This window comes from Belonocnema kinseyi, chromosome 10, assembly GCF_010883055.1.
Source record: "Belonocnema kinseyi isolate 2016_QV_RU_SX_M_011 chromosome 10, B_treatae_v1, whole genome shotgun sequence".
Lineage (NCBI taxonomy): Eukaryota > Metazoa > Arthropoda > Insecta > Hymenoptera > Cynipidae > Belonocnema > Belonocnema kinseyi.
In genome coordinates this window covers 113,997,766-114,012,369 of record NC_046666.1, presented here as the reverse complement: position 1 = coordinate 114,012,369, position 14,604 = coordinate 113,997,766, and the positions used below count along the sequence as shown (strand labels likewise).

The window sequence follows — 14,604 nt, the reverse complement described above, 5'->3', positions numbered from 1 at the left end:
GAGTGAAATTTATACAATCTTCAATACTATTAAATGCATTTAAGAAAACTTGAATTTTATTTGTGGGAATAATGGCTAAAATGTCGTCGACATATCGTTTGTGCAAAATAGGTGTGAAATCTAACAATTGTAAAGCTCTTTTTTCAACATCTTGTAAAACTAAATCAGAAACTACAGGGGATAATGGTTAACCCATAGGGCAACCCGAAATTTGTTTATAAAATTTATTATTAAAGGAGAAAACGGTACCATTGAAAACTGTTCTGGTGGCTATTAGAAATTCATTTTTAGTTATTTTTGTCAAATTATTTAAATTAAGTTTTTCTTCAATGCATAAAGCATAAAGCATAAAGTGAGTTTTTAAGTGGTATGCACATTGGTCGTTTATTAATCTTTTATTTTCCCATTTAGGAGCTATGTCATTGCATTTATTTTCAATAGTTGAAACCATACTAGTTTTAATATTCTTGTATAAAATATCATTCTTAAGGATGTTTTCAACAGTAATGTTATAATCGACTCTATTTGCTGCAACCGTTAAGTGACTTTTATCGGCCTTCACAAAAATTAAATCTTTATGATTTTTTTTGGAAATTTTCAACTAATTTAACAGATTTTGCTAAATTTTTAAATTTATTATTATTACTGTGATTTGAAACTATTTGAGTAACAGTTTTTCGAATATTAAATTTTAAATCTTTTCTTAGGATTAATAGAATGTTTGACCCGCAAACCGAGAAATCGTCAGGATTGTGAAAGTTATCAATTTTACTGTAGTAAATATTTTGCAAGTTAAAAATTTGCATGTTAATTTTGGTGTGTTTTTCCTTGTTATAGAGCGACGCCGATCGAGTTCTCATCTACATCACGCTTTATATTACTGAATGCTTAAAGAAATTACAAAAATGCGGAAACCAAAATCAAGCCCTCAACGAGTTATATTCTTTGGCTTTGGCAAAATTCGACATACCTGGAGATCCAGATTTTCCATTAAATTTGGTTTATGCAAAACCAAGTAATATTACTGAGGCTGGTAGGTGATTTTTTTGGTATTTAGTTAAAAAATAGAGAAATGTTGGCAAAATGTACAAAGTACTATTAAGAAGCATTATCTGTGAATTCACTATCTGTGACTTCAGCAACCCCCTTTTTCCAAGTTTCATACAAATCCCGCAAAATATTGAATTTTTATCAAATTTCAGGGTCTCTCAGGTCACTGTACTTCCCCATAGCTTCCACTCCGGCACATCATTTTGTTTTAAGTAATCGAAGATTGAAAAATGTATCACTCTATAGCTCAGATATCTCATAGGTGAAAGTCTTAGCCTTTCTTTAGGGCCTGAAATTGTGTTCCTTTTTGTTTTTGAAGGCGGTTCTAAAAACACCTGCGGCTTTGATGAAAACATTCTTATTGCGACACTCGTGCTTCATTTTCGAAATTTAGTTTACATCTCTTTCAAGAATAAAACGATGCAGAGAAAAATGGAAAAGCAATATAAGAAGTAGGTATGTTTTTCGATGTTGATGTTAATAAAAAAAATAGTCGTGTTTTTAAATTTATTAAACAGAGACATTAAGTCATAGTCTTTCATTCCGTTCTTTTAAAGTTTGGTTCTAAGTTAACTCTACAACAATTTGTAGAGGGTTTCAAAAAGATGTTGAAAATCATTTCATCACATTTTAAAACTATATCATTAATTATCAAGAATATTTTAAGTTTGTTTCTAATTGAAAAATATCATTATGATAATTAGTCATCTATTAAACACAGCCACTTAATAATATTGAAAATGATCTAATTTTATTTTCTGATAACAATTTTGATTGGAATTCCTGAAATTAAAACCAAGAATCCAACCACCAAATCTGTACAACTACCATAAAATAGTCCTATTGTAATTTGAAAAAATTATTTAAAATTTCCTAAAAATTAAAAAAAAAACTCTTTTTTGGGCAAATAATAAAAATGAGAAAGGACAATTACAATTAGACTTAAACAAATCAAAAACAAAGTTATATTTGGTCTGCAAATAATCAAAAATAATAATTGAAGGAGTATAATTCTTTAAATACTTTTGTTCTTCCATTTTTTGGTCAAATTTCGACAACTGCTGGATTTATGTGGAAAAATTTTAGGATTCGTGCCAGAGATACAAAAGAATTTATTAATGTTGACCCTGAGTTTGATGGGGATAATGATGAAATTTTACATGGTGAAAGTAATGAGAGTTATATTTGACACTGAGTTTCAATGAATATTGATTTTCTTTAACTTTTTCTATTTCTGATGTGTTCATGACAGTTATTTCAGGTATGTTTATAACGGGTTTGTCTTCTAACTCTCACCGGATATTTCAGGTATGCTTATAATGGACTTGCATTTTGGCCCTCGCTTAATTCTCCGGTATCCGTGAGAGAGCATCGTGGTTTCGTTGCTGTTACACGTGATCTTGTAGACAAAACCGCCCTTTTCAAATTTATCTAAAGGATCCTTGCAAAGAGTTATTATTGAATCCATTTTAAATGGTACACGGAAAATAGTTTATCTGCAGGCAAAATATGACTTTGTTCGTTTTTGATTGGTTGAAGTCTAATTGTAATATGTTTCTTAATTAACTTTTCTCTTATACGTACGTAAGAAATGCTACTTTGCACGTCTGTTTAGCAATCGCGAAATGCTAAATTCTCTACTAAATCGTTATTTCAGTGTGCTAAACATCGTTTCATAGATGTTCTTGATTATTTTTTTACCCAAAATTATATTTCTTCACGCCAATCGACGCTGCCGCCGCCTCTGGGTACTAAAAAGAATAAATAGAAACTCGGGGAATCCCGAGTCCCTAATATTTTTAATAGCTGCAAAACATATTGTATAACAGTAGATGCTTTCTTGGTGCATTCGTGCAATATGATAAAAAGAGCACAATGAGTGAATATACAAAAAATGTGATTATCCCTGATACTTAAGATGACAGTGAAGGTGAACTCAATCCTCCAGAACTTGTAAAAAGTAATGTTTACATAATTTTTCTGCTATTGATTGAATTACTTTCTGATTATTCTTTGAAGATCATTACTTCTGGTGCACCCCCCTCCGAACCCTCCATTCCCCGCCACCAACACCCGCCTCTTACGCACTTATAACAAAAAATAGTATGAGTAACTCCTGCGGGCTCACCGATTGCCCGCACTCGTTGCTCAATATACTATTGTGGGTATGAGTACTGAAACGTTGCTGATTATTTTTTACAAATGTTTTTTTGCTGTGATTTGATAATAATGAAAATAAAAAAGAGAAGGAAGGGGATTTGGTTTGTTGTCCTTCTCACTTTTCTTTTTTGTCAAAAAAAAGAATTATTTGCTTTTCCTTTGTAGGAAATTTTTTATCTTTTTTCAAATTACCATAGGATCATTTTATTGTGCTTGTCAAAATTTGTTTGTTGAATAATCGGTGTTATTTTCAGGAATTCTGCACATTAAATTCATTATTGGATGTTAAATTGGATTTGAATCTAATTTAAATCATTAAGGTAACCACACAGACCGATATACAGATCGGAAAAATGTTACGAGTTTCGGACTCTGTGATTGCCAAAACGTAAAGATACGTTAAAAAATTAGAGGCTGAAAATTTTGACGATTGCATTACACTCATAACTCTCACTTCATTTTTGAAGTTCATATATGTAATATTTGGAAAAAACGTAATGATAAATTAAAAGTGCGTAAAAAACAAATCCAATCTTTATTAGGAAACATTTTTGTTACTGATATTAATGTTATAATATTAATTAAAAATCCCCAAAATAAGTATCATCGGCGAAAGTGGGGCGAACGAAGCGCAAAACTTTTCTGCAGGAACATATGGTGCTTTGTTCGCGCTACTTAGGGGGCAGCAGCGCTCTTAAAATGGAAGAATAGGCATCTTGATGGCATTTATTTGAGTACTGTTTTGCGAGGTCAGATTTCACGGTCAAACGGTTGAATATTTAGATATAATTTCACATAATTTCTGATTGTGTGACAGGTACAAACCGCAATTTCTATTATTAGGTTTAATAAAACAATTTAATTGAAAATAAAATTGAAGTTATTAACATATTCCTGAGGCGATCGTTGACTTATATACGTACGAAAAAACAGAAATTTGATTCAGAAAGTTCATTGTATTAATTTATGAAAGAATAGAACAAGTTGATAAGTACGTATATCTTGCTAGCGTATGGACTGGGGACGGAAAGATAGATGATGAGTTGGATAGGAAAAAGTCTGATGGACAAAGTGAGTAACGGGATAATCATCAAAGAATGTTGTATAGAAGAAACACTAATTGACACATTTAGCACGTACTTAATATTTTTAATCCTTCACAAACTTGGTAAACTTTTTCTGCATATAAAAATCCTCCCCCCAACTATATTTTGGTTCAAATTTTTTTATATTAACGTTGTTTTTCACTTAAAAAATGACGAAGTTTTTCATACAAAATCGCATATTTTACTTCAAATGATCACAAAAATAAAAAATAAATAAAAAATTCCTAAAAATAATCGCTGGGGAGAGGAAAAACTTATATTTTAATTAAATTCTGTAACTTTTTTGATTTCCGATAAATCTACGTTGAGGTATCGCTGGAACCGCAAATAATCTTTTTCAAGAGGCGTACTCGAAATAGCTTTGCCACTGGCTTATTTCAAGTTATTTTTCTACAAAAAAATCACTAATTATTTTAAAAATAATACTTTGTAACATGTGAAACATTTAAATACATTTACTTTAAGCAGATCTCTAAAAAAATTCATAAATAAGCGTTTTTTTCGTGCATTATGCCCCATTCTCCCCTTGAAGAAGCTTATAAACCGAAATAGTATTATAGAGCTTCAATACAAATTACGGTTACTTTCGAAAGAAAAAATAAAAGGGAAAACTTAAAAGAACTTTTTTTAAATGAATAATTACGTCTTGAACTATTTTTTCTATAGTAAATTTATATTTATATTCCAAAATTTGTTAGACCTAGCAACGTGACTACATTACTTATTTTCATAAATAAAGTTAACGATTGACTTTATACTTGACTTTATACTGAAAGCATACCTTCTATTATAAATACATTGCTCAATTCAAAAATCCTGTTTCTTTTATTTCTATTAGTATATGTTTAAAATTCTCGTTTTAACGACCCTCTTTGGATGGAAACATTTTATGGTGATTGTCCAAATTTGTTCGTTAGATTCTTCGTTTTATTTTCAGGAATTCTTCACATTAACTTGATTATTGAACGTTAAAAAGGATTTTAAATTTGATTTTAATCTCATTTGAATTTCTTAAATTTTAATTCAACTGACTTGGATTGAAAGTCATTTGTATGTCAGGTTTGTTTATAACTGGTTTGCCTTCTGAAATTTCACTTAATTCTTGGGTGTTGATTCTTAGGGGCCAGAGAGAGAGCATCGTGATGGCGATGCTGTTTCTGCCGGCAAAGAATTTTATTTTTTTCCTTGACGAGGATGCCGTATGAGTTTTGAAACGCTGGTGAATATTTTTTACAAATGTTTTTTTTATTGTGATTTGATAAGAATAAAAATAAAAAAGACGAAAAAAAAATAAAAAGGAGAATAAAGTGGATTTGCTTGTTGTTCGCTTTCTAAAAGTTCATCTGTCTCTAAAATGAACTGTGTGTTGTTGTATTGAAAAAATCAATCGCGTTCGTAAGTTTCGTTAATTATTTGTCTCCGAATGTTTATTGGGCCTGACGCGCCCATTGCGGGGGAAATTTCGTTATCCAAATAGAATTATTGTCTATGGGCTGAAAGATTTTGTTAGGGTTTTGAGTAAGGTTATGGAGTGAGGGTTCGTTATTTTGAGTTAGTCTGTCTTTGCTTGACCTATTGCTTATGCTGGGCGTTTCCGTGTTTTTGCGCGCGAAACCTCTACGACGGTCTATTGACCTATTTATCATTTTGCGCAGGGGACCTGTATTTTTCGGTGTGATCGAAGGGTTACTTCTGATTACTGGTCTCGTCGTAATTTTATTTAGAACATTTTTTTGGGTCGGAGGTGCAGCGGCACCTTCCAGGTCCGAGTTATTGTAGTCGATTTGTTTGCTATTTGGGTTAGTCATTTTATTTTTGACTGTACTCGACCTGAGTTTCATTTAGTTTTCATCTTTATTGATAAGATATTCTGTATAAAAGTGTGATATGATTTCTTAATTTAGAATTCCGATTTTGTTCTGCGAAATTTAATCAAAATCTTAATTATGTTATTGTCGAAGAGTTCGAAAATATATTTATTTTCGTTCTCTGATCTTTTGTTTAGAAGATAAGTCGCGTTACCTTGCCGCGGGTCAAAATACAATGTGACAAATGTTTTGCGAAAGGTAAAAGAACTTTCTTATCACTTACATTCGCCGTGCTTGAGCCGGCAATCCGTGGCGATTATTGTCAGGATGTAGAGGGTGGATGGTACGTTAATAAAAAGGTTGACCCTGTTCAGAGAGGTGGATCTGCGGCAGGAGGCCCTTCCTGGTAGGTGTCGAGATAACTTGGTCTTGAGGTAGATGATATGTCCCTAGAATGAGAGGATACCCGTAATGGCACCCGGGAGAGCAAAAAGCAAGAACAGGGTTCGAAAGTGAGCCCGAAACAAGACCGATCAAGCCGGTGGCGGTACGGTCGATGTCCGACGTTTCGAGACCCCTCGGGGATTTTCGCCTTGGCTCGGATACGGCCTCGTAACCCTTTCGTGCAGGGTAGTCACGTGCACCATCTTTTTGTAACAATTATGTTGAAAATTTCAAGATACAGGTGACAGCGAACCATTAAAGGACAGACATAACTGAAAAAAGAGCTCGTACACTCTCGACAACAAATAACAGGTCAAAAAATTCCAGCTACTTATTTTACTGCTGGCATGATACAAACGCTGTTTCAAATTATGAGCAATTGGCCAATTAAATTCTGTAATAATAAATAAGATAATCCCTCTCATTTTCTCGAGGAACAGACAGAATTCAAAAACAGGTATAGAAAAGAAGACCGCGATATTTTGGAAAACTTAGATGCGTTATTAATCGAAGATGCTAAAGATTGTTGTTTTCAGAGGACAGAAATTACAAAATTATTTACAAAACTTTATCCTAGAAAAAGTCGTGAATGGGAATTACTTAGAACCTATAAAAACCGTTGTAACGAATACAAAGTCAAAAATTCGAGGTAAGTTTTACAAATTACTGAAGTCAACATTGAGAATAAAAACGAACAAAAACGTAATAACGGTAACGGTGATCAAAATAATTTCGAGAACAATAAAGCAAAAAAGAGAAAATAAATATAGTCGAAATGATAACCAAAAAGGGAACCAAGATCAAAATAACCGTGATAAAAACCCATAGAAAAACCGATTTCCATTTTTACCATTTGGATTTCCATCCCTACCTTTTCCAAATCAACATGAACAAAATTTCAGACCTAAATTCAGATTAAGATCTCATACAATTAAATGTGACCAATGCTTAATCAAATGACGTTAAGATTAAATTTGGGCAAAGTAACCCAATGATCGAATTCGCCACAGAAAGATTTGAAAATAATTCAGGAAACAATAATAATAATAAACAAATTCCCAAAAAGCAGATTACGGGAATAAAAATGAAAAACAGGGAAAATATTCTAATCAGAAGCCTCAAGATGAAATAAGTCCCAACATAATTGGACCAGTAGTAATTCGAACTATGATCAGGAAAAAAGCGAACCCTCAATGTTTAGGCTAGTCCCAAAATTAAACTACGTATGTAGATATGTTAAAACCCTACGGATGACCCTAAGCTACAACACAAACAATCCAATACTAACAGATAGGATATCCCATGCTTAATGCGCATCTCCACAAGCAGCTTAACGAAAGCTAACAATTCCAATTAGAAAAGCTTTTTGAAAATAAAATAAAAATTCGTTCGCGAAAAGAATCAGTCTACTCACTAAACAAAACAGAAAATTAATATCCAGGGCCACGATCCAATAAGACAGCGATACTACCACGTAAGCTCTAAAATAAAAGAAATAATTTACGAAACAGTAGATAAATTCATAGAACAGGACAGAATAGAACCCTCTTGTTCGGATTGTTCGGCTTTAAAAAACTTAATAATGTTACGAAAAAAAGGAATCACAGCATTCACAGTCCCTGTAAAAGGCAAGCACTAATTTAAATGATTTAGTTTAGTTTAACCATTTAGTTGAACCAATGCTCTAGTCACTTTCTAGAGACTGATGGAAAAAATCATTACTCCAGACTCGAATCCACAATTTTTTTGTTATTTAGACTGTATTGTTATCGTAACTCACAATTTTGAAGGACGTTTGAAACACTTAAATATTGTTTTAGACAAAATAAATAATGCAAATTTAACAACCAGTTCAAGTACACGAAAAGGGACACCAAGTTGACGATGAAATAGATGAACCGATGAACAGACTACTGAAAAAGATAAAACATGCGATTGGAGATTAGAACAAGATGAGGCACTCCAAAAAATTAAATACCTTTTAGTGTCAGTATCCATATTGACATGTGTAGATTTTACTCAACGTTTCCTTCGCGTACGCGAATAAAAGCCTAAATGGCGCAGCATCTCGTTACTTGTCATAAAAAAATTCGTAGTGGTGGTTTGTGCCATAGAAAAATTTAGTCCATATTTAGAAGGTTATATTTTTAAAGTAATCATTCTCGAGATCAGAAAAACCAGCTAAAACAATAGCATTTGCGTTAGCTTGTAGCGTAGAAAAAACGAAAGCGGACTTTAGCGACGAAACAGACGATTGGTACTTTATAAAAATTTTGCAAATCACAAAAAGACCCGAAGAACACGAAAAATTGTAAGTCAGAGATTCGCAACCCTATTTTTACAGAAATGACCCATTCAAATCAAATTGCTACCAGACTTAAATCCTTGGAAATTACTCGTACCCTAAAAACTTGGAGCTCAAGTTTTGTTGGAAATTCATGACGAAACCCAGACCGACTTCTTAAAAGCGAAAAAATAAATAGATTTTAGCGTTCCTAGACCTATTTACAAAATGGGTCGAAATACGTGGGTCTATAATATAAACCGGAATTTCTTTATAAATTTGTATTAAGTGAAAATTTTCACAAAGTACAAAATTATTATTTTTCACCATACATTCTACTACCATCAATGCACTTTTTCCATGGGAGTGGTTGCTTCTGAATTTCAGTATCGTAAAACAAAGTTCGTTGGGTCTGAAGTCGTTGCGAGCACCCATTTTTCACCCCCTACGTGACGCTCTTTCTGGACCTCCATTCATGAAGCGTGTTCTGTACATTTTCACGCTCATCTATACATTTTTGTACCACGCACACATTTGAATCCTCGATAATGTTTGAGTATCAAACTGCTGTCTCAACTTACGCCCCATTTCGTTTTGCCTCATGCCTTCTTTGATTCAAAATTTTATCATAATGCGTGGGCCACAGACACTGGGATTTCTTTGACACTCATCGTTCAAGCTGCTGAACGAAGAAGTGCGAGACCTAGGTAGTACCGAGTAAGTCTAAAATAACCTCGCTTCAACCTCCAATTGGTCCTAATGCGATACGGTCGCTTATGTGACAGTGCGGAAGAAATTCCGGTTCATATTTGATCTATCCAAGTAATACCGATTCGAAAAGCTAACAGGATCACCATAAAATCTGAATTTCAGAAACGAGTAATTTCGCGTTGGGGAATACCGCGAATCCTCCACACGGATCACGGCACTGAACTTGTAAATAAGACATCAAGAGATCTAACAGAAAAGTTCGGTATTAAGCACACGAAAACTCCAAAATATTACTCCCAAGCAAACCGAACTGTACGTTATAATAGAACAATTAAACAAATAATTAAAACCTGTATAGTGAACGATCACTCTACATGGGACGAACATATGGACAGTTCACAATCCGCATTCAATAAAAGCTAAATTTCGTCAACACAATTCATCTCAGCATTTTAAAATTTAGATCACAAATTAGAAACAATCGAATACCTTACAAAAAAATATATATTAAACTGTAGCGGAATACAGTTTTAAAGTATAGTTGAATGGACGGATATATTGTAAAGGTTACACATAATAAAACAGGAAGTGCCGAAAAATTGAGATAAATAAAACAGAAGACAAATTAATAATTACAACTTTAGAAGAAAATCGGGAATATTTAAAATTAGAGAGAAGGTTTTGAAAAAGTTAACCGAACTTTTAGACAAAACGGACAAAAACGCAGGTTATACGAACAGTAAAAAGGTCCATTTATTGATAAGAAAAGTGTCTTTTCTCGATAATGAATTTACCTCGCGCTGCGCTTTCGGCCTTGGTACTTCCCCCACGTTTGTGCACAGACCTTTTGAAAATTAATATCATCAACAACTCTAATTTGCTGATTATGAATTCTCTTTTGTTAAAGTTCCGTCGGTCTAAACGAACATATTCTCATGACGTATCTTGTGCTTCGCACTCGATTTTATCCAAAATTCGAACTTTTCTACATTATATGATCAACTGTTTTATATCAAATGTATACTATATTTATTTCTGTACTTCAGTCTGGGACTGCTTAATCAGACATTGCGAAATAATGCACAAATTTTATTTTCTATCATTACTTTAATATTTGCTTCTCATTCTTCCTTACATTTTATTCTCAGCTACTTCGAAAATTTTATCAATTCAATAAATTTATATAATTACAATTCATAATATGCATTTTGGTATTGATCTACTCTTCTTGTCTAAAAATTATTAATAAGAAATTTGTAGACCTTTTTTGGTTGCACAACTTGTTTCAATCCATCTTTCTGCTTATCTTGCATAGTTTGACCCAAAAACGGAATGGTTTATTTTTCATCATTTTTTCTGTCTTAAAAGTTCATTTTCGTATTATTTATTTTTTATTTTAGTCTTTTTAAATGCTATAACTCCGGTAATTTTTTATGAAAAAATATAATTTGGTCAAATTGTTCGTCTTTTCGATTTATACTAATATCCACACATAGAATTTTTAAATCTTAAAAAAAGTGGCCTCTAAAATTTTGAAAATACTTAAACTTCTTAAATTTTTATCCAAAATGGCTGCCCAACGAACTTCACCTTTAATAGCAAACTAAAAATATGCAGACAGGCAGGCAGACTCGTGAAAACAGGGTTTTCGGATTCAGGGGGTCTCAAAGCGTGGACATTTGACAAAAAGGGGGAGGGGCAATTTGACACAAATCTAATACATTCTTTGATGAGAATTCAAAAGCCTTAAATCTAAAGGCATTAGAAAATTAAATATAAATGATTTTAAATTAGAAAATTGAAACATAGATACCTTCACACAGGAATACTGATTATAAAATTAAAAATTCTAGAATTGGATAATGGTAAAAAATTAAAGGATCAATAGGATAAATAATATAAAATTACTTAAAACGAGTAAAACCAACCTTGAAAGGAAAATAAGGGACAGTAGTTTGAAACTGGACATCGAAGAAAGTTTTTTTTTAAACATCGACTCCCAAACTGTTATAGAACTAGACAGAGAACGTATTCAAATTTCAGACGTACACTTGAAGCTCCGCGGAGGAGGAGGGGTGCAACAGAATCGTTACCATTTAAGAAGATTAGGAACGGCCATGCACGATAGGGTCGCCGGGTCGTGGCCGAGTTTAGAAGGAATCCCATAAGGGGTCCTGCGCGGCCGCATCTTTAGTCGTCAGTCTTGACTGGTAATTGGCTACATTAAGTGAAAGCAGGGAAAGTGATCGCTCTTTGGAGTCGCCTCGTGCTCTTTCATTCGTCCTGGACCGCTTCCTGGGGAAAATCTTCCCACCTTCTCAAAGGTCTTCAATCGGGCCAAAAGATTCCTCTCAAAAACTCAAACCTCCCACAGAGGAACACCCTGCTAGTCAATTCTTTACAAGAGATTGACAGTGGACTACGAGCGGCAAATTTGTAATAAACCCTTTTTTCTTCTACACTGTGCCTTCAATTATGTTCCTACCTTTCTCAGTTTCCAGATCTCAACTCCCCCTTTCAGCATTACTCTCGTAATACCAGGTATTTTTAAACGCATGTCCTGTAACCTTTAAAAGTCATATTCTTCACAAATACCTTCTTTGATCGCTTAGGTTTATTTTTTTATACTCTTGGATTACCCTTACGATAAATAATAAATATCATTATAATAGATGAAAAAAACGTGCAAAATCTTATCGAAACTATACAAGACCAAGTTTTTTTCTCAATATTAAAAGAGTTTTAAATCATTGAAGCAGTTTCTATGCTTGAAAGACGAATCGATGCTTATTTTCATTAATAAACAGTTGTCGACCTACTTTATTTAACCTTAAGGTCCTTAAGGTTCTTGAAAAAATGCCTATGATCAATGAAAAAAGTTTGGAAAATCCTTTGTAATATGTAGAAGACAAAATCTTATTTTACATACATCAAAAGAGTGACTTCAGAGTTAGTAGTTAGTAAGAGCTAGTAAGAGTGAATGGTAGACCCTCGGTAAATATTTTTCCCACTGGAAAAATTTGGTTTCCTAAATTGCTATCCAATAAAACTAGACTTTATCAAAGTTTGAGTCCGATCAGAGGACTGGTTTTTTAAGACAGGATCACTTGAAAATTTCACAGTAGGACGGATCTGGCATTTACTGTTTAAAATAGTCTACAACCTGTAATTCTTAACGGATTTAGTCGTTTTTTTAGAAATGATATGCATTAAATTTCCAATGAATTTATAATGGACTTTTTGTTTCAAGTTTCTTTTTGTGTTTATTAATATATGTAACCATCTGCGAAGAAAGGTACCTAACTATAGAAAAAAAATTTTATTTTAGCTTTTCACACCGATCAATAGTTTTTTCTTCTTTCATAATAAAAAAAATTATTCTTTTATCTGAAAAATTCAAATAGTTATTAAATTGTAAATTAAGGCCATCTTATGGAGTTCCTGTTTCTACATTGGGGCATTCTGGCCAATCACAGGCATCGTAGAGAGTATATATAAAAACAACATAACCTGAAACCTCAGTATTAGGTTAGCCTTAAAGAACTGAACTGCAATTTTCACGAAACGTCGGCAAGATTCTTAGTTTTGCACACGCTTTAAACCCGAAACACCTACTTTTTATTATAATGGATCATCATGAAAGCAAAGTTGAAATGAGAGAATTGTTACGAAAGAACCATTACTGTCGAACTATAAAACATTATCTCTAAGTGATTTATTATTGAGAACAATTATTACAAAATAAGAAGGCAGCCATTGTTCTTTATTATGAAATTGATCCAGAACTGTGATTAGGAACTTTACTGTAAAATTTATATATATTTTGTTGAGGATCAATTTTCCAAGCGTCCTATAAAATTGGTTCCAATTGAGTTATGTGTCCAGTGGATATGCAAATTTAAGCACCTCTTGACAACATCATTATGTATTACGGTAATATCTACCTCTTTGTCTTTAAGATGTCTTTGCATTTTACCATCTTCCCACGATTGCGCGATACCCTAAAGACATCTTGAAGACACGAACGGAGATATTGTAATAAAGACGTCATAAAAATGTTGCTAAGCCATCCTCAAATTTGTTGACCCCTGAAAAGAAACAAAAATGAATTGAGCCTTAAATTGTTGTATTCTATAACCAAAAAATTTTTTTTCTAGATTTAATGAGGCAATATTTACAGCAGGTCAGGCAAGAGGCTTCTCAACGTCTTATCAAAAAAGTATACGAAGTAGGTGGTAAGCCGAGTAAATGGTGGCTATGTTTTGCCAAGAAGAAGTTTATGGACAAATCTCTATCTGCACCTGGCCAATAAACATACTTTTACCAAATTTTAAATGTATTGCTTTTTGAATACGTGCAAGTAAATTTTATTGTATTTCACGATTATAGTCATTTATTTAATATTGTCACACCTATTTCCCTTATTACCCATGTCCTCAAGTAATAAGGCGGGATATATAATTATAGCGTACTAATGAATCATATTGCAACATTAATTTTGAGGTGTTGCAATTCTACACGCAAAATAAATGCTTTATATTTTACAAGATTAGATTAGTAAATGCGATCGACGTTGGTTACCACCAAATTGCTATTATACACTGTTCCTTGATACTGCAATTAATAATTATTCTATCATTTTGATGGACCATATAAACAAGTTTAACTAATTTTAACGGTCTAGACTACAGTTCAGGCAACACTATAAATTGTAAAAAATATTGATATAAGTAATTATGAATTGAATACAAGTGTATTCTTATATATATATATATATATATATATATATATTTTGAGATACACACGTACTTATAATTAATCAGCAGTTATTAGTTTCAACGCTTATATTTCTACCTATATGTTAAAAGGGACGCTTGTGAACCATTATGGATAAATTTCCGGTATTTTTAATCAAAGACGAACCTTCTAGGTAAAAACACATGTCACTGGGGCTTTTCTGAAGGTGGAACTTCCAAAATCATATTTTGGAGAAAAGCAAATCTAAATAGGGATAGAAAAAATTTTTTTTTGTTTATATTAT

At 32.7% G+C, this 14,604-nt stretch overlaps 1 protein-coding gene across 3 annotated transcripts in view; it reads left to right on the top strand.

The window, feature by feature from the left end:
* Positions 1-13,946, top strand: part of LOC117181773 (actin-related protein 2/3 complex subunit 3-like) — an 84,710-nt gene extending 70,764 nt beyond the window's left edge. The window contains exons 3-6 of one of the 3 annotated variants that reach the window (XM_033374737.1): positions 838-1,033; positions 1,203-1,262; positions 1,370-1,502; positions 13,721-13,943. In XM_033374737.1, coding sequence (XP_033230628.1) covers positions 838-1,033; positions 1,203-1,262; positions 1,370-1,502; positions 13,721-13,802 — 471 coding nt within the window. In that variant the 3' untranslated portion in view covers positions 13,803-13,943. Of the gene's footprint in view, positions 1-837; positions 1,034-1,202; positions 1,263-1,369; positions 1,507-13,720 lie in introns of all 3 variants that reach the window. The other 2 variants (XM_033374738.1, XM_033374739.1) reach the window with 2 other exon arrangements.
* Positions 13,947-14,604: the final 658 nt, after the last annotated feature.